At 34.0% G+C, this 23,718-nt stretch overlaps 2 protein-coding genes across 7 annotated transcripts in view; both read left to right on the top strand.

Moving 5' to 3' along the window:
- Nucleotides 1-23,718, top strand: part of RABGAP1L (RAB GTPase activating protein 1 like) — a 744,356-nt gene that overhangs the window by 263,283 nt on the left and 457,355 nt on the right. The window contains exon 1 of one of the 5 annotated variants that reach the window (XM_038542447.1): nt 15,548-15,793. The exons of the other annotated variants lie outside the window; for them this stretch is intronic. Within the exon in view, the coding sequence (XP_038398375.1) occupies nt 15,689-15,793 (105 nt within the window). The 5' untranslated portion in view covers nt 15,548-15,688. Of the gene's footprint in view, nt 1-15,547; nt 15,794-23,718 lie in introns of those variants that run through there. 5 annotated transcript variants of the gene reach the window in all.
- Nucleotides 15,522-20,070, top strand: GPR52 (G protein-coupled receptor 52). Of its 2 annotated transcripts, none has more exons than XM_038542458.1 (2): nt 15,522-15,656; nt 16,882-20,070. In XM_038542458.1, exon 2 carries the CDS (start codon nt 17,100-17,102, stop codon nt 18,183-18,185), a length of 1,086 nt encoding a protein of 361 aa, XP_038398386.1. In that variant the 5' UTR covers nt 15,522-15,656; nt 16,882-17,099; the 3' UTR covers nt 18,186-20,070. The 2 variants fall into 2 exon arrangements, with proteins under 2 accessions (XP_038398386.1, XP_038398385.1); XM_038542457.1 differs by having other exon boundaries at nt 15,655-15,793.

Genomic DNA, 23,718 nt, shown 5'->3' with positions numbered 1-23,718 from the left:
AGCAATACTGGATAAATGGTTTATTTGAACATTTCCAAAACTTTTCTAATACCCATTTTGTGCACAGACAAAAACCTTAATTGTGATGGTGCCAGGCATTTAGTTTATTAGGAAGCTCAAAGGATTAGAGTTATAGTTATAATTAAGTTTCATCTACTTAGAGGGAAGAAACTTTATTGGTAAAATAACATTTATCATCGGAATGATTATTGGTTGACTGGCAGAATTTTACTGTAAGTTACCGTCTATTAGCCATCATCATTCTCATGAAGTTCTGTTAGAAATATTTCCTATTTAATACCTTTGCTCTTGAGCAACACCAATAGTTTATTTTCCCTTGGGTCATACAGCTGTTTCCAGCCTACTCAGAGCCATGTCAGGGCATAAAATCATCTTGACAGAAAGCTTTAAATTATAAATAGTCCCATAATGACATTCAGCTTGGGCGGTACATTTATAAAAGGAGTTATTAGGAAAATGTCATTCCAACCCATTACTGTAACTGGAATACTTCACATTTCTATAGTTATCTTTTGATTTCCAGATGATATTTGTATATGAAAGCATTTAAGCAATTAGGGCTATCTAGTTTTGCAAGTATAAAGACATACTAGGGATATTGGATAAATGGTTTCCTAAAATTTCTAAAACTTTACTATCACAAATATTTCTTGTGTGCCTTCTCCCTGAGAAGACTGTAGTGGGACTGGAGTATTAAGACAATGCCTTGATGATATTCAAAAGGCATAGCACTGGAATTATTTCCTACATGATAAGAAAAAAGAAAAGAATCTGAGATTGATTTATCTCATTGTTACCTTTTAATTAAGCAACTTCAGAATATTGGATATTGAATAGAATTCTGTGAACACTTTTTTCGTAGAGTAAATGTTGATTTTAAATTATTTGGCCTTAGTGTTCTGAGTTTCAAATACCCAATTCTAGCTTCTCACTAGCACATTTAAATCTTATGAGAATCTTTTAACCCAAGGTATATTTTTTCTTTGAACAAAATTACAGTTTCTCAGAAAAGCTTAACTTTTAAATAACTGTATCTCTCTAAATCATCTTTCTGTTTTATAGTGTTGTGTACCAGTTTATTTCAGCTCCTGAGAGCAAGGGTAGGTAAGAGAGTGAATGGGAAAAGCAGAGGATGGTAATATTTGTAATATGAGTCCATGTTGCAGAGCTACGCTTACCAAGCTTTAGCCTGTGTTATGGTCACACCAAAAGCATCTAGATTATTGCTAGTTGAAGCTGGCATTGTGGAGGTGTCAATGTTAAATTGACAGAACACTGAATCTCTGTGAATGTGTGTATATGTGGATGTATATGTGTGTGTGTGTGTGTGTTCATTTTTCTTTTCTTTGTTTTTTTTATGTTCATTTTTCAAGTCCTATCCCCTAACTCAGGAGTTTGTAAACATTGTTGCATGGTGTTGCCTAGTGGGCTTCCCAAAACCACCAAACTGATTGCTGATTCCCACTTCAGTCTTCTAATTTAAGTTTTTAATCACATTTTCTTCTTTGATCCCAAATCCTTTTCAACAGAGGTATTTTCTTACCAGGCTTCTGCCAGTTTAGCAACATTTATTCCTCTTTTAGACATGTCTTGAAAACAGCATAATAAGTTTATTCTTTCCTTTCTCAATTTCTGTCTCTTAAAAGTGGTTTCTGTCAAAGGCTCAGTGTTCTGAGTTGTTCCAATGCTACCTAATCACTTTAGCCACTTAGCTTTGAAACTGCCTGGTGAAAAACAAAGTTGTACTGGCAGATGTAGGTCAACTTGTTTGATTTCCCATTTTCCTCATTCCCCCATAACATGACCCAAGGATTGTGAGAGAGTATAATATTTTTAGCTTTCCTTTGAAAAGCTTTACATTCTCGGTGAATTTAAGCTACACTAATTTCTGTTATTTTAAGAGAATCCTGCTGTTTATTTTAAATAAGGCTCTAATTTTATGAAGTAACCTTTTGTTTTGATATTTAGCAGGAGAGGAACACAAATCAGTCAATTTGCTTTACTTAGCATATATCATACCTTGTATCATGTGTCAGGCACTATGCTTACCACATAGGATAACAGTGATGATAGATATTTTCAGAGGAGCTCATAACCTAGTAAAGAAGATAGTTAAATATACTCAACCGTTTGTTGGTTGGTGAATTAAATTGCTAAGTAAATTATTTTAGGCCCCTGCAACAGACTCTTAATGATCTTGTGCTTAATACATTTTTGGTCTCAGGGCTAGAAGGTTTTCATTCATTCATTTCTGTTGATTTTTCCTCTTCCATCATATTTTTAATGTGATTTGGAGTAAGTCATACAATATGTTTATAATATCAGTAATATCTGCTTATAAAGCATTAAGAGATCTTTGGGGAGAAAGTGCTGGCTCGACAGAAATATCATCCTTTCAACAAACACGAACTGAATATCTATGATTGAAGCATTGTGTGTTAGGCTCCATGAGCGATACAAAGATAAATGGGACAATTATCTCCGTCTAGGAGCTGACAATGCAATGTACGGAGTGGTGATAGGGTGTGGGGGAAGTTTGTGGAGTAAAGGAAAGGGTAATAATCAAGACATTCCATTAGTGCTTTCACGTAAAAGCAAAGGTATGTTTAAATGAGCATCTTATGGTAATTATATTCTTCTTATAACTCTTTTCCATCTGTTCATATGATTTGTAATTGGGTATTTTCCATAAGCTTAGTGGGCACTCTAGACCAAAAAACTGTTCATTTCTTATCAACCTAGTTATATAGTTTTCTTTAGCTTTGCCTCTCTTTCACTTGCATTGCCAGAGTACTTAATCATCATGATTAAAAGACATCTTTTGAATATCAGCTATATGTGTCAGAGTTTTCAACTTTGAATAATATATCACAAAAAAAATATATATCACAAATTTCATGGTGAAGAAAAGTCCTTAACAATCTCCTTCACTGGTATGTACTGTAAATATAATTTTAGTGTTACCTAAATGTGTGGTGATGTAAAATTAGATATAAACTCTGTATGCTTTTAGTTCTTGAGATCGTAATCTAATAAAAGCAATAAAAATATACATTTATGGTATTAATAACAATACAGAATGGTATTAATTTAATGTTATGAATTAGGTTATTTTCCTGAAACTAAATTGCTGCTCACAGTGTGACTGTGATCCTGAGAGCTACGATTTTTTTTTTTTTTTTTTTTTTTTAGTTTGGCATGCTTATGGGGCCATGTGCTTTCAGATGACTCAGTTTTCCCAGCACACTTTTTCCAACCCACTCGGAAAACATTTGTATGGTATGGTGTTAGGTGATGTGACCTTTCCTTGATGCATTATTTACATATTAGATCTCTTTATGTATTATTTTCCTAGCCTGCAATAAATTAAGAACTAATTGGCTCCAAGACAGTAGTAAATGCTTCAGCAAATGTTGGCACCAATATTGCATAACAGTACTTTGTTTTGAGATAGCAGTCAGATTATCAGAATCTACTTCTAGTAAAACTTTTAGATTATGGTGGAAATAAAATTGAAAATTAAAAAAATTACAGAATATTCATGGACCACCTAGGATATACTCTTGAAGATTCCTTGGACCCCAGTTTGAGAAATATTATAAAATGTATATAATATATACAGACATATGGACCCTGTATATATATGTAGCATAAACAAGTAGAATTTCAACAACTGTTATAAAATTAATCATGTAGGCATTATGTAGATATAAATTACTACAGTGTTAAATATAATGATCAAATTAACTTGAATAATTTTCTTTTGAAGGTACAATCTAAGCACTTAATACAACTATGTGAAATTAAGTTTCTGTTTTTGAGTGCTTTTATTCCTTTTTTGATAAAAAAAATTCGGAAAAATAAGATTTTGTTGGATGATACTAATAAGCACAGGTTAAGAATAAAGCAAGGCATTGTAGATCATTTATCTAAAGGACAAAACTAGTTATTTATTTTAATAAGAGGCAACAGAATTATAATGGGCTCAGGATCAAAATAGTAGTGGTTATCACTAGTCATCTTCTTTATTGAGTAAGGCAGGTGAGGGAAGAGTTTGTGGTTTTCTAAATACCCTCTTTCTGCAGAAGTTTCAGATTTTGCAGGCTAGATAACAGGAGGCTTTTTACACCAACGAACACTACAGCTCTCCCTTTCTGTATCATAGGGGAATAAGGGGTCACTTTCTCACTGAGTCCAAACTGAACTTCTCAAGATGTCTCTACCAACTCACAAGATAAACCACAGCCACTTTTAAAATAAGCCAATTATTTTTTCGGGGACAAATATACTAAAAAAAGAGTACAAATAAAGCAGAGGAGTATGGGGAAACATACACAGGGGTCTGTTCCCTGTCAGTTCTGTTCAGTGCATAAATACTGGAGTGCTATGTTAGCACCATTTGTTACTGCATTTGTCTCACCTGAATCTTGATTATTAGTTATTAGAAAGGAACACACGAAACTATGAAAATAAAGACTTAACCTTCATCATCTAATGCAAAACATATAAATCTAAAATTTTAATTTCTTCATCTGGCTGACTCTGGGAAACAATTTATCTTACTTCCTGGTTTAAATCCTTTTAAGGCCTTACCACTGCTTATAGAACCTTCATGAACTTTCTCCTGATAGTCTTATTACATCCCTTCATTGTACTTTATAGTCCAGTGATGTTGACCTATTTTAGTTCGTTCTCTACCAGACTGTGACTTCTACAAGAAAAGGTCCCAGAACTTCACATAATAGGTAGCATGCAATAGATCTTCAGAAAAATTGGAATTTAGTTGAACTCTAATTGGATGAGTCTGGGCATAGTACTTTGGCAGTTAGGGTTAGGAGGAAATCTTTTCAACCTTTAGTGTATTCTGGGGCATAACAGTGAAGATTAGAAGAAGCACATTAGAAGACCAGAAAATACAGATTTTGCCCGAACTCTGAATAGTTTAGTTCAATGTGCATTTATTGAGTAACCAACATTTCCTGCTACTCATGAAGTTTGGTAACTTGTATGGTTATCAGAGACACATTGTTGATTATGGATAGAATGGTGAAGGATATGAGGAATATAAAAATATTTCCACTGTTAGGCCGAAATTTTGTTTTTTTGTTTTTTAATTTGGACGTTAGAGATAATTTGTAAAGACAAGAGTATGAGTATTTCAAGTTTTCTTTTGAGAACTGAGTCATAGATGTTGCGTTTCAAGCCAAGTAAAGGTTTGATTATTTTACACTTCATGGCTTTTTAAAATTCTAGTTGCTATAACAACTTTGATATTTCTTTATTATTTTTAGCACTTCAGTTGCCATAACAATAAGATATCTTAAAAAAATAGCAATTTTCTTTTATAAGGGAAAAATCTCTTTCAATTAAAAATGAATTTGAATCAACATTTCTTTCCTATAATGTGAACCTATTATTTCAACAGTAATTGTCTATTCTGTTTTTGTATAATTTTGGCAGACCTCTGCAGGAGATGTTTTAAGGTTCAACTTTTCCCTCTGTGTTTTTACTATACAAAAATTAAAAGAGGTGGCTATACTGAAAACCCTTTCTGTGACATAGTATTAATATTTGATGGGATTTCATTCATGTAAAAATCTTACTAAACAGTTTAGTTTCCAGATTTGTTTCATAAAATAAGAAAAGAACATGATTGATGAATAGCTCTTACATGGAAGATATAAGAAAGCCTGGAATTTCCTTTTCTCTTGTGTTATTTTTAAGTGTATTTATCATGTCTATTACCATACTCAGTTACCACTTCACTTATCCAGAAATAACTGACAATGCAGGCCTGAGCAATGGCATTTTATTTGTAGAATAGTATTTCTTTTACTCTTCGAGAAAAAAATTCTTATAAGCTTAATTTCTGATACTTAAGCCTTTAGAAAATTAAGGATAACAAATTAGAAGAGGAAGGAGGAGTACTGCTCTATTTGCTATGGAGATAGGGTCAGAAAATATGGGAGTTCCATTCTTTTCTAGGTGCCTGATCACTTGTGGAAATTAAATCTGTCTCTCTCTATATAAAACCTATATATCTATACCTATATATACATGTATATGCAATCTAGTAGCTACAAAGTTGTGATTGCATCATAAGATTGTTTTCTCATTGATGTTAACTGTGATGATCCCAGCCTACCAGGCAAAATTTAATTATGTTCAGAGTTCTCAGTTTAGGAAGGCAGAGGAGTGGATGATACATCCTATACAGATTTTTTTTAAAGATTTTATTTATTCATAACAGATAGAGAGAGAGGCAGAGACATAGGTAGAGGGAGAAACAGGCTCCATGCAGGGAGCCCAATGTGGGACTCAATCCTGGGATTCCAGGATCATGCCCTGAGCCTAAGGCAGATGCTTAACCATTGAGCCACACAGGCATCCCTCCTATAAAGATTTAAATGTAAAATTTCATAAAGCAAAACAAAATTTTAAAAATTTAAAAAGAGAAACCCTCATTATCTGGGAATTTCAGCATCTATGAAACTGAAGTTTTTACAGACTAAACTTTGGTAATTTTTATATTACTGTGTTGCTAATCATATAAATTTCCTAAGATGCATGGTTAGGTGCAGATAATGTTTTTTTTTTTTTAATTTTTTTTCAGATACTGTATTTATTTTGAGTGTACTTTTTAAAGGAAATTTTGAGGGAGATGGCAATTCAGTAGAAAAGTGGAAGAGTTGTTATTAATTTCTTAATCTCAACAGATTATTTGTGAGTGTAGTTTCTTGCGAAATAATTAAAAAGTAAAGAATATGCTTACCTTTAGTGTCTGAGCTTTGAATGAATGTGGTGTGCTTTTTATGGTTCATCTGTAATTTCTAGTTTTTATAACCAACTTTCAAAGCTAGGAGTTATGTCCATTTTACATATGGAAACTGAGACACATGAGAAGAATGACATACCCACAGTGTCACAGTTAATGAGGGCTGCAGCCAGCATGCCCCCCCAAGTCTGGCTCATGCTAGAGCCTATGTTTGCATCTTCAAGTCATAGTTTTATCCAGTCTTCACATTTAGTAAATATTTATTAAATATAATAGCCTACCTTGGGAAAAATGTAAAGAAAGATCATATTATGCATGGTTTTATTTTATTGTTCTACATACTATTTTTGACCTATTAATTTGATTTTAATTATATATTTTGAGGGTTTCCTCCACTTAGAGTTAAACATACATGTAAATTAGTATTATTCTTTCTGTTTTTTCCTTTGTGACTGACTAAAGATAATGAAATTTCTCAAAGGGTTTCCTTTCTTGGCCAGTTGTCTTAGATCCCAGCTAGCTAGGGCAGTCTCAGAGTGTTGTATAACTGGCATTTAAGAAGTCTTTTCTCACCCAGTGTCTCACTCGCATCTGGGCTGTTGTGTCTGTGAGTACAAACACTGAACCATGAGTCAGGTATACTGGTTGAGAGAGTGTGAAAGTAGGCATAGGATAGATGGACTTATTCTGTCCAATATGATCTATTCCTTTAGACATTATAATAACTCCCTTCTTGATGGGACATTGCTTTGGAGGATTCTTGTATTTTTCTTTTTAAACATCAATATATAGGATTTCCTGGCAACACCTTAAAATTCACTCAAGTCATTTAGGGCTCTAATTTGGTGCTTTTACAAAGAAATGGAGCACTTAAAACATGCAAGTACAGTCATAGCTTTATTATTCTTTGTGGCTGTAATTTACATGTAAGTGAAATGCACAGATCTTAAATGTCACATTTTGATGAGTTCTGATATATATGCATGTATGTTACAGATATCAAGATACACAATGTTTCCATCATCCTAAACATTTCCTAATACCTCTTGCTGGTCAGGACACACACACAAACACATCCACACCCTGCAGGAGGCAATTTCTTTCTTTCTTTTTTTTTTTTTAAAGATTTTATTTATTTATTCACGAGAGACAGAGAGAGAGAGAGGCAGAGACACAAGCAGAGGGAGAAGCAGGCTCCATGCAAGGAGCCCGACGTGGGACTCGATCCTGGGTCCCCAGGTTCTCGCCCTGGGTGGAAGGTGGCCCCAAACTGCCGAGCCACCTGGGCTGCCCAGGAGGCAATTTCTTTCATCAGAAATTAGTTTCACCTATTCCAGAATCCTATGGACATAACCACAGTTTGTTTATCTGTTTCCCTGATGATGGAAAAATGGGTTGTTTTTAGTTTTGGGGCATTAAAAGTAAAGCTGGTGTGTACATTTTTATAAGTTTTTTGTGGATATATGTTTTCATTTTGATTGGTTGGAACTGGTGAGTCATAGCGTAGGTTTGTTTAATATTTTATAAGAAACTCCCAAACTGTTTAAAAGTTTTAAAAGGAGCCCTTTTGCACTGTTGATGGGAATGCAAACTGGTGCAGCCACTGTGGAAAGTAGTATGGAGGTTCCTCAAGAAATTAAAAATAGAACTACCCTGTCATCCAGAAGTTTCATTACTGGGTATTTATACAAAGAATAAAAAAAACATGAATTCGAAAGGATACATGCCTCCCTATGTATATAGCAGCATTGTTTAACCAAATTATGGAAGCAGCTCAATTGTCAAGAATGAAATCTTCCCATTTGCAACAACATGGATGAAGCTAGAGAGTATAATGCTTAGTGAAACAAGTCAGAGAAAGACAAATACCATATGATTTCACTTGTGTGGAATTTAAGAAACAAGCAAAGGGAAAAAAAAGAGGGAGAGAGACAAATCAAGAAACAGACTCTAAATTATAGAAAACAAACTGATAGTTACAATAGGGGAAGGAAGTGGGGAGTGGGTTAAATAGGTGATAGGGATTAAGGAATGCAGTTGCCATGAGGAGTGTCAGGTGATGATGTATGGAATTGTTGAATCACTATATTGTATACTTGAAACTAATAGAACTGTGGGAAAAAAATAATATAAAAGAAGTTGAGCCATTTACATCACCACTAGCAATTGATAAGAGTTTGAATTGTTGTGCATTCTTACCAATATTTAGTAATCACTGTGTTTTAATTTTAGCCATTCTGGTAGTATATAGTGATACCTCATTGTAATTTTACTTTGTCTTTTCTTGATGACCATTGATCTGAACACTTTTTCATTTTCCTGATGGCCATTTGTGTATCTTCTTTTGTGAAGTATCTATGATAGCATTTCCCCATTTTTAACTGGGTTCTTTGTATTTTTACTAACAAATTGTAGAAGTCAGTTATACATTTTAGATACAGATTTTTTGTTAGGTATATATTTTGCTAATATTTTCTCCTAGCCTTTTGATTTACTGATTTTCTTAATATCTTTTGAAAAGCAGATTTTTGATTTTAGGTATACTTTATTACATTTTACTTCTATAATTACTGCTTTCTGTATCTTAAGAAATCTTTATCTACTTACATATCATGAAGATATTCTCCTTCTAGGATGTTTTCTTATAGAAGCTATGTATTTGTAATTTCAATTTTTATGTTTAGATCTATGATTTATCTCAAATGTATTTTTGTGTATAGAATGAGGAGGAGGTCTAAGTTCATTTTTCCCCAGATTTTTCTAGTAACATTTACTGAAAAAAATTCTCTTTTCCTCTTGACTTGCTCTAGAGTTTTTAAAAATTCAATTGGTAAGTGTGGGTTTATTTTTGGACTCTGTTCTTTTTAGTGACTTATTTGTTTATCCTTCTGCCAGTCTTGATTACTGTGGTTTTATAGTAAATCTTGAAATCAGGTTGTACAGTTCTCCAACTTTTAAAAAATCATTTTCCCACATTATTTTAGCTACCAAATAGGTCCTTTTTTGTTTACCTACAAATTTTAGAATTAACTATTTAGTTCTACAAGTAGCAATAAATCCATAGATGAATTTGAGAAAAATTAACATTCTTAATAGTATTGAGTCTTCTAATCCATAAAGGTGGTATATCTCTCCCATATACTTAGGACCTTTTAATTTTGTAGTTTTCAGGGTAGAGGGCTTACACATCTTCTGTTAAATTTATTGTTATTTTCTGCTTTTTAAGGCTACTGTAAATGGCTTATTGTTTTAAAATATTTACTATAGTTTGTTGCAAGTATATAGAAATTCAGTGATTTTTGTGTAGTGACCTTGTATTTGGACAAGATTTACTCATTAGTTCTAATGGCCTTTGGGGTAGATTTTTGAAGTATTTCTTTCTTTTCTTTTTTTTTTTTTTTTAAGATTTTATTTATTTTTTCATGAGGGACACAAAGAGTGAGAGGCAGAGACATAGGCAGAGGGAGAAGCAGGCTCCATGCAGGGAGCCCGATGTGGGACTGGATCCTGGGACCTCAGGATCACACCCTGAGCTGAAGGCAGATGCTCAACCGCCGAGCCACCCAGGCATCCCTAAAGTATTTCTTATGTATGCAGTCATCTTCCTATTCTTGTCTGTCTTAGCTATTTCTTTTTCTTGCCTATTGCACTGGCTGGGACCTCAGTACAAATTGCATGGGAGTGGTAAGAGCAGACATCTTTGTCTTGTTTTCGGTCTTAAAAAGAAAGCGTTTACTTTTTCACCATTAGATATTGTACTAGCTATATATTTTTCCGTGGAGCTTTTTTAATCAGGTTGAGGAATTTTTCTTCTGTAGTGCCACTCACTTAACACTTGTTAAATATTTGTATGTGTTAATAACCTGTCATAATGAAATAAAGTTAATAATATAAACTTGTTATCTGTTCTTGAGAGATCACTAAGTCAGTGGATTGTAATATGTATTACCTCAGATGGTTTATTCTTTTTAGCATTTAGACCAAGTTGCTTTGATGTAACATTTAAAATATATTGATATTGCATTTTGTAGCATTTGTCATTCTTAAAATAAGTAAATAATCATTATCTACTGCTAGATAGGATTTTTCAAAGCACTAGTCAAATACTCATATTGAATTGGGTTTAGGTAAAAGTATAGATGAATAATTTTGCCCTTAATTTGAGTTTAGTAGAAGGATAATTATTCTTCCTCTGCAATTTGGTCATATACTTTATAACTTTTTTGTGAAGCTTGTATGTCATTTAAGGGGCTTTCAGGGAACTTTGGATATTCTGAGTTTCGCAGAAACTGGTTCTTAGTGTTTTTCTGTCTTCTTATAGACTCTTCAAGTTATTTTTATGTGCTTTATATTAAACACTTGTTTAGCTCCAATTTTATGCCCAACAGTGTAGAGTAGGCACTTAAGATATAATGAGAAGCAAAACAGTTATTGTTCCCCTCATGGGGCTTACAGTCTAGTTAGGAAGACAAAATTGAATGAAATAGATCATTATAAACTATGATAAGTATGGAATATGGTCTAATCTAGGAATTCAAGGAAGGTATCTGTGAGGAAGTGATATTTGAACTAACTCTGAAGGTTCCATCTGAATTAACTAAAAAAGTGTGATGTCCTGAGGCAGTAGAGAACATAGCAACTATGTGTGGGACAGGGGATGGATGGAATAGGGGGACGTAGAGCCAGTTTAGCTAATCCTAAACAATATAGGAAAGAGGTAAGATTGGATAAATATGTGGAGGACAAATTTTATAGGACCTGTTAAGACTTTATCCTAAGGGCAGCGTGAAACCACTGAAATATTTTAAAGGGGGAGTGATACCATCTGGCTTGCATTTTGGAAAGAATATTCCATCTTTGTGCATAATGCATTGTGAAGCAAGGCCCCAGGCAACTCAGGAAGACCACACTGGAAGCCACTGCATCAACCCACACACAAGATAATGCTAGCTCATGGAGAGTAGTGACAGTGGAGATGGAGAAAAGTTAATAGATGGGAAGAGTACTTGAAGAAATAGATACATTCGGAATGCATACACCTTATTTATACTTTTTTAAATGTTTAAAAAAAACCTTTTCTTTATTCTGTATTTGTTTATTTTTTGCTATATTACATTGTAATATACATGTAATATTACATTACATCATTACCTACTGTTTCTCTTATTTACCACTGACTCATGTCCTTCTCTTACTTTGTTTGCTGTTTAGGCCCTGAAATGCTTAGACGTTTAATAATGAAATACTAATACATATAAAAGAATATATGAAACACACTTAAGGTATAAATAAATCAAATACCTATGATGTGTCATCTCATAAAGCTATAGTTTTAGCTGTTAGAAGTAATTCTGAAGTATCTCAAATAATAATTCCTCTTCGATATTTCCGGACCAGCATTCATCAGTTGAAAGGAAAGGGAGGTTGTTGATAATGATTCTAATAAGAATGTCAGTAATAAAATACCTAATGACCCCTAACATGAAGAGAATTATGTCTAATTTAAAAACAAAGAATGCTTTATGTAATGTGCTTTGTAAATATATGATATTAATGCTTTTTTGTTATTTGCACTTTACATTATAAATTAGTTCCTATTATAATCAGATTAGAAAAAAGAAGGGAAAGGGAGAAAAGTTAGGGGCCAATAGAACTAGTCAATCTCTAAAAAAAGAAAAGAAAAGAAAAGAAAGAATTGTCTTGTTAGAACCATTGAAGTTTTTTTGCAATTTGGTAGAAGGAAAGTAGGAAGCTTAGTGCATCAGAGGCTCTACTTGAACTCTCTCTTATCATGTATCTTTGGAAGTGTATACAATTATGGATTAGAGTATTCATGGACTCAAATCCCTGTCAGTTATAGTTTTTGGAAATAAATGTGTCAAACTAAAGCAATCTAGTACTTGAATTTCCCTATGAGGTTTTGTTTTGTTTTGTTTTTTGCCATTTCCCTGATTTTGGAAATACTACATTCAAAGCTATTTTAAAAATATGTAAAGTCTTGGGGCACCTTGGTGGCTTAGTCAGTTAAGCATCTGCCTTTGTCTCAGGTCATGATCCTGGGGGCCCTGAGATGTAGCCCAGCTCAGCAGGGAGTCTGCGTCTCCTTCTCTTTCTCCCCACCCCACCTTCTGCTCATGCTCTTTCTCAAATAAATAAATAAAAATCTTTAAAAAAAGAAAGGAGTAGATCTTTTAAAAATACGTAAAGTCTATCTTTGTAAATGGTTTATTTGTATTTTGGTGACACGGATAACTTTAATAATTGATAATGTTTTATTTTTCGATGCTTTTATAGCAAAGTTTAGTATTTAACTTTAATATGGAATATGGGATCTATCTACATTCATGAATATTTATCAAGTGTAATTTTTATTTTCAATATTTATTATAAAGGAGATTGTTAGTTAAATCCAATCTTGTTTGATTTTAATGCTTTTAGGTATCCCTAAAAGTCAAAATACTTCCCTGTAAAATAGGATCCTCTGGCCTTATGTATTACATTCAAATATTTACTTTTAAACCTCAACATAGTACTCATTCTACGATTGTTATTCTAACTTGTTTCATAAATTATTCTGGTAGTGAGAAATGCACTATATGTCACCTAAACCTCTGAAGATTTTTAACAACAATATGGCTTTCCTGTAAGGCAGTTCAACATGGAGGAAAGAATAGGGTTTTCTATTCTTTAAAAATTATTTTAAACAAAACTGATGAACATAGGGGAAGGGAAAGAAAGATAAAATAACATGAAATCAGAGAGGGAGACAAACCATAAGAGACTCTTAACAGAGGAAAAAAAAATCTCATAAGGAAATTCAAATATTAGATTGCTTTAGTTTGACACATTTATTTCCAATAACAAGGGTGCTGGAGGGAAGGTGGGTGGGGGGATGGGGTAACTGGGTGATGGGCATAAGGAGGGCATGTGATGTAATGAATCCTGGGTGTTTTATGCAAGTGATGAATCACTAAATACTATCCCTGAAAATAATAATACACTGTATGTTAACTAACTTGAATTTAAATAAAATCTAAAAAAAAAAAAATCCAAGGTAATTCTTCTTAGACATTTTCTTAGTGGCAGCCACCAGTGGAAAGGAGAGGGAAGGAGGGGTTCATCAGTATGGTGTTAGGAGTGACAGTTTTGAACCTGTTTCAATGCTAGTTTCAGGACTCTGGTAGGCAAGTTATACTTACCTTTTCTAGTACCCACCTTCTTCCTTTGGAAAATGATAATGATGGGTACCTATTCCATAAAAATCTAAGATTTTTATAGAAAGAAAGTATATAAAGCACATAGCATAATGCTTGGCACACAAAATGTGCTCAACAGATGTTAGTTATCTTCCATTTTCATCTTAATTTTCCTTATTCTGAAATAATTTGTAAATTAGTTCTAAGTCACTTTAAGGGAAAGTGCTGACCCCTTAAGAAATAGGCTTAAAATAGAAAATGTTTGTCTGTAGTTAAGTCAACATAAATGGAAATGTTTTTAACCTCCATCAGGTAAAAGAGCTTAATTTGCTTTCTTCTAACTTGGGTACGGGTGGCTCAATCACCAAATGACAGAATTCTTAGATCCTGAGTGTTTTTCATATGAGGATTAAAAAAAATGTTAAAATTCATATGGGATAAATGGTCCTTCTACTTATTTCTAAAGCCTACTTTTCAGAGTTCACATTTGATGGTAAATATTTCCCCAAATAGATTTTAGCATAGAGGTGTTAGTTCCAGTGCTTTTTTATACAGTTAAATACATCAAATTCAGCAGTTTGGTGTGGGTGTGGCAGGGATTGGAGAAATTATTAAATGACAACTTCTATTAACCAAAATATAACTGTATTTTAGAGAGTAAAAATAGTAGCCATATCACTTCAGTTCATGAAGACTTAGCTGATTTTTAATAATTAATATGTTTTTTTCTGCCAGTGAGCATTAGATTTCTGCTGACTTTTTAGTGTCATAGTACCTCATAGTAGTTTCTCTACAGGGTTTAAAGGTATATCCCAGTGCTTTTTTTTTTTTTTCTGTCCTGTCCATAGGTAATAATCTTTACAAATGCTGTAAGGAGGCTGCCTCTAGAGATTCACATGTGCCATTAATATGTTATAAGGATCGGTCAGTTGCATTGTCTTCTCTTGTCAATCTTGATCGGAGCTTGCCGAGTAAGTCTATAAGCCTGCATGTGCCTGGCAACTGTTACCTAGTGACGGTTTCAGCTGCAGTAGCCATTGGCTGTGCTGTTGATTGGGGCAGGAGGACCGAGTCACCTTTCTGATGGTGAGTTCTTCTGCATCAGCTCAGGATGAGGAGGAGGAGCAGGGCTCCGGCTCAGGTGGAGGCAGTGATACTGAGAGATTGTGAAGAATATACCGACAGCATCCTGGTAACTGCATCACAGTAAATCAGACTTCTGAATCAAGCAACCCAGCCTAGCAGCTGATAAGAGTGAATGTAGGTGAGAAGATTGCCTTATTCCTGTATGAAGAGAACTATTTTGTGATAAGTGAAACTAGGAATGTACAAGGAGGAATATCCTGTGGCTATTATAAAAGAAGAAAGACTTCCCTGAATGACTTGGTGGTGCACGAGAAAATAACTTTCAGAAGAATGCTTTCTGTTAAGCTACTGCTTTTTTCCTGAAGGAAATGTTTTATTTCTAATGCATGTTATTTCTTCAAGAGGTATGACAACAAAGACAGACAAGAAACTCTGAAATACCTGTACTTTCAAAAAGATTTTTGACAAATGTTAACCTGATACCAGAATGACCTTGGAAGCCTTTTGGATGGATTCTATCCTGCAAGCCTTTCAGTATTTCAAAGTCTAGGATTTAAACTCATCTTGATGCTTTAGAGGTATAAAATAAGACCATCTTAAAACCTACCTAATGGCCCCTGTATTAATTGAGCTCTTGCTCAAAATAGAATACAGAAATACAAGAGGCATTTTCGTAACATATGGCTGCTATGTAACTGCAGATATAACAAACAAGGTAATTTTCCACTTTCAGAAGATTTAGTCAAAGTAATCATCGAATGTGTTAATCCTCTGATGAAAATAGAAGAGATATAGAAACATAGACTACAAAGCCTAGTGGAAATACCTAAGTAATGAATAATGGCAGTATTTCTAGTCAAAAAGCTCAGAGTTTATAAGAAAGTTTCTGTTGTCTAAATTTCATATTTACATATATATGTGGGTTATAGATATGGTTGCAAGGTGAGCAATAACTTTGAGCTATGTATTTTATGATTGTGTTCCATTATAAGGAAGGTGGCATATCAGATAATGGAAGTTATTTTCTGTTTTTGATGTTGAGATTAGTTACTTATTTTCCCTTTGAAAAGGAAAAAGTATAAATTACATTATTGGTGGTAGCACTAGTAATTGTAATGGACTAAAACTGTTTTCATATGAATGCTTAAAAATTGCATGCATAATCAAAACTTTAAAGTTTATCATATTTTGTCAGGTGTTAACCCATTGTATATTACCTTCCCTATTGGAAATGCTTTTGTTTCCTCATGAGAGTTATAGGGCAATCTGGAGTCTGTTACCTCTGTTCTGCTCCTTTGTGCCCAAGTACAGCTGAGTCTTTTAGAATTAACCTTTGTGTGTATGTGTGTCAGTGGTGGTGGGAAGGAGTTAGCTTTTTTGAGAAATGAGAGAGAATTAGATCATGAAGTTGATCTACCAGCATCAAACCCTGAACGGAGCCCAAAGACACTCTTTGCTGCAATGAACTTTTTCTTAGATTTGCAACTAGATCTTAGATCTTAATTATTTAAATTGTAAAATATGAATCCACTTCTCATGATAGATGAAGCAGGAAACCCGAGACAATTTAAGACTTTTCCTTTTCTCATTCTTTTATTTGATCCCTAACAAACAACCTTTCTGAAGAGACCAAACAGCCCACAAAGGGTTTTCTTCCCTTGGCAATTGATTTTCTTTTCTTTTTCCCGATTTAATTTTTTATAGTACAAGGTGATCCATTTTCTCTAGAAGTGCCTGTGTCTTCAGAAAGTTTGAGAGCACTGGAGGAAGCTAATCAGTGACCTTTCTTCACCTCCTTTCTAGCTTACTTCCCTTTCTTCCCCCCTAAAGTTGAGATGTGTCACTGCTGCACTGAGCTGATGAAGAGGCTTGAGTACTCTCTCGGAGGCTCGGCTGTGACAGAAGCACTGCCACTGTCTACTGAAGCTGATCCTAAGACACTCTTGTGCAGAGTTTAACACATGCTGGACAGGGCACCTGCTTGCTGGAGCCAAGGCTACACGTTTCCTTAATTCCAAGCCATGAATGAATCCAGGTGGACTGAATGGAGCATCCTGAACGTGAGCAGTGGCATTGAGAATGTGTCTGAACGTCACTCCTGCCCACTTGGATTTGGCTACTACGGTGCAGTGGATGTGTGCATCTTTGAGACCGTTGTTATTGTCTTGTTGACATTTCTAATCATTGCTGGGAATTTAACAGTCATCTTTGTCTTTCACTGTGCTCCACTCTTGCACCATTATACTACCAGCTATTTTATTCAGACAATGGCATATGCTGATCTTTTCGTTGGAGTTAGCTGCTTGGTTCCTACTCTCTCACTTCTTCACTACTCCACAGGTATCCATGAGTCATTGACTTGCCAGGTTTTTGGATATATCATCTCAGTTCTAAAAAGTGTTTCTATGGCATGTCTTGCTTGTATAAGTGTGGATCGCTATCTTGCAATAACCAAGCCTCTTTCCTACAATCAACTGGTCACCCCTTGTCGCCTGAGAATTTGCATTATTTTAATCTGGATCTACTCTTGCCTCATTTTCTTGCCGTCCTTTTTCGGCTGGGGGAAACCAGGGTACCATGGTGACATTTTTGAATGGTGTGCCATGTCTTGGCTCACCAGTGCCTATTTTACTGGTTTTATTGTTTGTTTACTTTATGCTCCTGCTGCCTTTGTTGTCTGCTTCACTTACTTCCACATTTTCAAAATTTGCCGGCAGCACACCAAAGAGATAAATGACCGGAGGGCCCGATTTCCTAGCCACGAGGTGGATGCCTCTGGAGAGACTGGACACAGCCCTGACCGTCGCTACGCCATGGTTTTGTTTCGGATAACCAGTGTGTTTTACATGCTGTGGCTCCCTTATATAATTTACTTTCTTCTGGAAAGCTCCCGGGTCTTGGACAATCCAACACTGTCTTTCCTAACAACCTGGCTTGCTATAAGTAATAGTTTTTGTAACTGTGTAATCTATAGCCTTTCCAACAGCGTTTTTCGGCTAGGCCTCCGAAGACTATCTGAGACAATGTGTACATCTTGTATGTGTGTGAAGGATCAGGAAGCACGAGACCCCAAACCTAGGAAACGGGCTAATTCCTGCTCCATTTGAAGAGAACTGTATAGTAAATGAAATGTAATCTGATAGGGGTTTTGGATTGTATTCTTGATTTATCTGGAGATTTGCCACTAGAGAAATATTTACTTAAATAGTTGACTAGGAGATAAAGGGACTAAAGGTTTCTTTTTTTTTTTCCCCCCTCTTTTTTCCACAGTGGTCGTGGCGGGGAAACTAGAGAAAAGAATGTATAGAGGGTGATCTCATGAGATAATTATAGTGTATGAGTATAAATGTACAGTAATAGCAAAATTAAGCACTGAGGATGAAAAAAAGTATTGGAAAAAGTATCTCCGATCTTCCACAGGACATGAGCAAAGCCCCTCGGCATCTCTGTCTTCTTTGGCTGAGCTCTCTCCTCTGTCTTTGCCTCTCGTTCTGTCTGTCTCTGTCTCTCTCACTCTTTGTGGAAATTACTTAAATAAATTGCCCTTTATGGGAAAATGCTGCATATTATATATGTGGCAAATACAATTTTTTGCATCAAAGTATACTTTTAGACATACTAATTTGCAATCCATAAGTGGTTTCTCCATGAAAGATGCATCGTAAGCATTGTATTTTATTACCTGCCACATAACCCTTTTGTTTTTATAAAATCCACAGTGCAAAATTTCTGCTATAAACAAAAAGAAATAGTATTTTTTTTCCTTCTGGGTAAAATTGTGCTTAACCTCCTTCCCCCTTTCTGACAGCCAATTTTTTTTCTCTCTTTTTTTTCTTGATCTGCATCCAAAAGTACCTTAATCCAAAAGTGTCTTAGCTAATGAAAGAATCTACTATATAAAGCAATCATAATGTTATCTGTTCCTTCCAACAAAGCAATCTATAGCTTGATTGAGATATTGTGTTAAATATTTTTAATAGCTTTTGTAAACATTTTTATCTGTTTCTTTTTCAATTAGCTATGTGCCCAAAGTCGTTTTTTTTTTGTTGTTGTTGTTTGTTTGTTTGTTTGTTTGTTTTTGGCTGTAATAAGGTTTTGTTTTTCTTTAAGAAAACCCACAAATAATTCTAGTGCAGCATAGAATATTCACCCAGAAGTGAGATATTGATTGCTCTTCAGGTCATGCTTTTTTTTCTCCCTTAGGAGTAAATACTAACCTTTTTGTGTTACGTCTGTGAAGCTTAGTGTTGTGTCCACCAATCATTTGTATGATATGCATTTGCATATACTATATTTTTTACAACAAAGAAAATGTAAATTATATTATGTGATCTGTGCCTAATGTTTTCTTAGCACAATATATAGATCAATGTTGCTTAAGTCATCAACATTGGAAAAAATATACAGGAACTTCTTTGAAGAGAAAAATACTTTTGTGTAGTTGTTATTTAGATATTTATATTAGACCAAGCTGCATTCTTAGTACTGCTGAGAATACAATATACTTAATTATCAAGTACAGGTAAGAGCTGTCAGTATTTTCTTTTGTAATCTGTTTTCATACGCAAAGATTAAATTAACTTATTTTTTAGTGTGCTACTTGGAATTGTATAATAAATTGTCAGGGGTTTAGATGTAGCAAAGTGGCATTTGGGGAATTAGTAGTAAAGCAGGTGTGAGTGATAAAACATACAAATCTTACTTTTTTACTATAAGTTTCCTGCCTGACAGATATTTTAAAGTTTATATAAAACTACTGAGTATTTTTCTTCTCAGCATTTTGATTTCTTTGTTTTACGAAATGCATTTAATGAAATGTGCCTATGACTTCAAATTGGAAGCCAGCTGTGTTTGCACACTAGTAGTTTGACTTCAGAGGTCCTTTAAGAGAAATGTCATCACTTTATTGAGGTTGTTCTGAACCCATGTATATTTTTAAACATGTAAGAAAGGTTTAAAATAAAGAATAAAATAGTATTCTATATATCAAAATCAGACTTTGTTTCAGTTTAATTAAACACTCACTTAGAACAAGAGTTTGCTTTTTTGGAAATAAAAATTTAATTGTTTGACATTCCTGTGGTTTAGGTAATGTATATTAATTCTTGCTCTGTATTTGCCAGTAACATTTGGATAAGTTGAAATGAGCCTTTAAATTTAGACCAGTTCAAGGAAAACAAAATTCAAGAAAGCATAATACTACTAACTTTTCAGCTGTCACAAATAGAATCTTCAACATTGTGTGCATTATTTGGGAATCAGATTTTTATTTCTTTAGTTTAATGTGTAAATATAATTAGAAGGGACTCAGTAGATATTCTGTAGAGGAAACCTGATGTTGTGTTTATTGCATTTTTCTCTTCTGGCTTTTCCTCATGATAATTAATAATAATTATGTGTCAAGTTTTAATACTGTGTTGTTTTATATATATTTTAACATTTAATCCTCACTACACCCCTTTCAGATAGGTACTGTTGTTATTCTTGTCCTAAAGATGAGGAAACTAAAGAAGGGTGATTAATGCAAGGTCACTCAGTCAGTAGCAGAGGTTCATTCACACTCAGGTGGGTTGGAGCCACTCTGCTCTACTGCTTTTTTTTTTCCTCAAAAGCTTTCAGATCTTTGTACCTCTGTCTGTACCTTATCCTTACAAAATTTCTCTGAGTTTTTTTTCCTTGCCTAAATCTTTTGCTTTAGTCCTTTCCATATCTTGTGATATCTTTTCCCTTGATCTTACAAATTGCTTTTATTAAAACATCATTCTAGTAAGCCCAAACTTGCCACTTTAGTCTGTAATCAAAATTAAACCTTAGGGTATAGCATTTCCTTGACATTGTCTTTATTCACTTTTTAAAAATTTTTGTTGAAGTTTCATCAGATCTCTATACATTTCCTATTGAAAAACAATTTTTGATGAAGGAGAACAAAGAAGGGAGCCTTAATGTAGCCTACAAGTTTTAGGTTTAGATTTTAATTTATTATGTTTTACATGCAACTTGAAGGCAAGCCACTTCACTTCCTTTTGACATATTTTAATATATGTTTATGTAGTATGATAATACTTATTTTAAAACTACTCTTCTTTTAGATTAATGTATTTTAAGAATAGAAAGCATAAGCATTATTCTCATTATATTGCATTCAATGGTAATTATCCAATTTGGTTATAAGTGACAGCCAAACAATAATGCTGTAGTACTGAAGGTTCTCTTACCTGTGGAGACGTTTCTAAAGTTATGTAGTGTTGGAAGGAAGTCTTTATAACCCACCAGTGTATGAAATCTGGACTGAAATCCTGTCTTCCTGTTTGGCCCTAAGTAATATACCAAGTCCTCAGTTTTCTCATCAAAAAAATCCAGACACTTGTACCTTCCTGTTAGGCTGGATTTGAGGACTAAACAGGATAATGTAGGCTATGTGCTCAGCATGGCTCCTGGCACATGAAAACATTCAGAATATGGTAGGTCCTGTTTCACTATGGCTGCCATATTTATTGCCATCATAATTTAAAGATCACTAATTCCAATTTAAGAAAATTACATTTTATAATGTGCTTAATCCATGGGGTTTAAGAGTTTCCTAAAATAGTATTTTTTCAGATCTGTTTAAACTCAGATTTGGCTTAAACTCAGATATTTTTAAATATAGAAGATGTCAATAATTTCTGAAAGCACATTTTCCAGGAATAATTATTCATGAAGACATTTGAGATTAAGGATAAACTAGCAAGCAGTTGGGATAATTCTGAGATGAATTTACCTCCTTACCTGATTGTATTAAAATATGCTTAAACATTTTTCTTTTGTCAGGTTGGCAGTAGTAGGAAGGATTGTTGAGGAATGTTTTGCCATTTTTCTTTACATTTTAGTTTTATTTATTTACTGAATGGAATTTAAGGTATTTTGTTATATCCATGTTGGAAGAAACAAATATTTACCAGCAGGTTCATTGTACATATAGCACTGATTTATGAGTTTAGAAATAAATGAAGTTGTTGCCTTAAAGGACTTTCCTCTGTCTTTCTCCCAGGAAGTTAATCATTAGATATGAAAAAGATATAATTGTGTGATAAAGGAGGTTAAGATGTGGGGAATTTGCTAGTATAATGTGTTCATGTAAGGCATCACAATGCATAGGAGCTGATGACACTGAGTTGATGTGATATTCTGGTGTGTAGATTCCAACAGTTGCTCTTCTCCATGAACAAAACTTTATTTTTGGATTAAGAAGAATATGTAGAAAGTGGCTTACTCTACAACCAAATATATAGACATTGAGTAAAGTGAAATGACTAGAAAAGAAAAAAATGAAACAGATTCTCTTTTCAGTTTTTCTTGTGAGTTTTATTCAGTGCTAGTTTTGGTCTGTAAAATAGTCATAACTTTAATAGTATAAATATTTGTCTTTTAAAATATTAAAAGTGATGTAATCAAGTCTTTTCTAAATATTCTGTTTAATTTTTTTTAGATGAACATTTACTTCTTTTATAATCAGAAAAATAAATTTGGTTTATTAAAAAGAACACCGAGGATACCTGGGTGGCTTAGTTGGTTAAGCATCTGCCTTGCACCCAGGTCATGACTCCGGGTCCTGGAATTGAGCCCCAGATCCGACTCCCTGATCAGTGGGGAGTCTGCTTCTCTCTCTCCATTTGACCCTCCCCCTACTCATGCTCTCTTTTTTGCTCTCTCTCAAATAAATAAATAAAAATCTTTAAAAAGACTGCTGAAAAAAAAAAAGAATGCTATTTAAAAAAATATTTTGAGGGGTATCTATGGTTAAGTGTTGGAGTCTTGATACTGGCTCAGGTCTTAAGATTGAGCCCCACATCAAGCTCTGCACTCAGCATGGAGTCTGCTTGAGATTCTTCCTCTCCCTTTCCTTCTGTCCATTCTCCTTCTTGCATGTGTACGCTTTCTCTCTCAAATAAATAAATCTTTAAAAAAATATTTTGACATTTCACAAAACAGTTTTTTTTGATTCTACAAGTAACATTATCCAGTTAGGTTTCAATACTGTTTTTTTTGAAGAGAGTCTATATTGTTTTCTCAACAGTTTCATACATCATCCAGTGCTCACCACAAGTACATTCTTTAATCTCCATTATGTATTTAACCCAGTCCCCTTGCCCTCTTCTCTGTAACCATCAATTCTCTATAATTACGAGTCTGTTTCTTGATTTGTCTCTCTCATTTTCCCCCTTTGCACATTTGTTTTGTTTCTTAAATTCTACATATGAGTGAGATCACGTGGTATTTGTCTTTCTCTCATTTTGTTTAGCATCATACTCTTTAGCTTCATTCATGTCATTGCAAATGGGAAGATTTCATTCTTTTTTATGGCTGTATAATATTCCATTGTTTTATGTATATATCACATCTTCTTTATCCATTCATCAGTCAATGGACACTTGGGCTGCTTCTATATCTTAGCTATTGTAAATAATGCTGCTATAAACATAGGAAGTGCATATATCACTTTGAATTCATGTTTTTGCATTCTTTGGGTAAATACTCAATCATGCTATTGCTGGATCATAAGATAGTTCTATTTTTAACTTTTTGAGGAGCCTTCATATTATTTTCCACAGTGGCTATACCAGTTCTCATTCTCACCAATTGTTCAAGGTTTCTTTTTCT

Source organism: Canis lupus, chromosome 7, assembly GCF_011100685.1.
Source record: "Canis lupus familiaris isolate Mischka breed German Shepherd chromosome 7, alternate assembly UU_Cfam_GSD_1.0, whole genome shotgun sequence".
NCBI classification, from domain to species: domain Eukaryota; kingdom Metazoa; phylum Chordata; class Mammalia; order Carnivora; family Canidae; genus Canis; species Canis lupus.
The sequence above is the reverse complement of the archived record's forward strand: the minus strand, read 5'-3'. Positions and strand labels throughout refer to the sequence as shown.

Bases quoted from the DNA above. Each gene is read 5' to 3' on its own strand.
- GPR52 (XM_038542458.1), top strand. From the start codon at position 17,100: ATGAATGAATCCAGGTGGACTGAATGGAGCATCCTGAACGTGAGCAGT.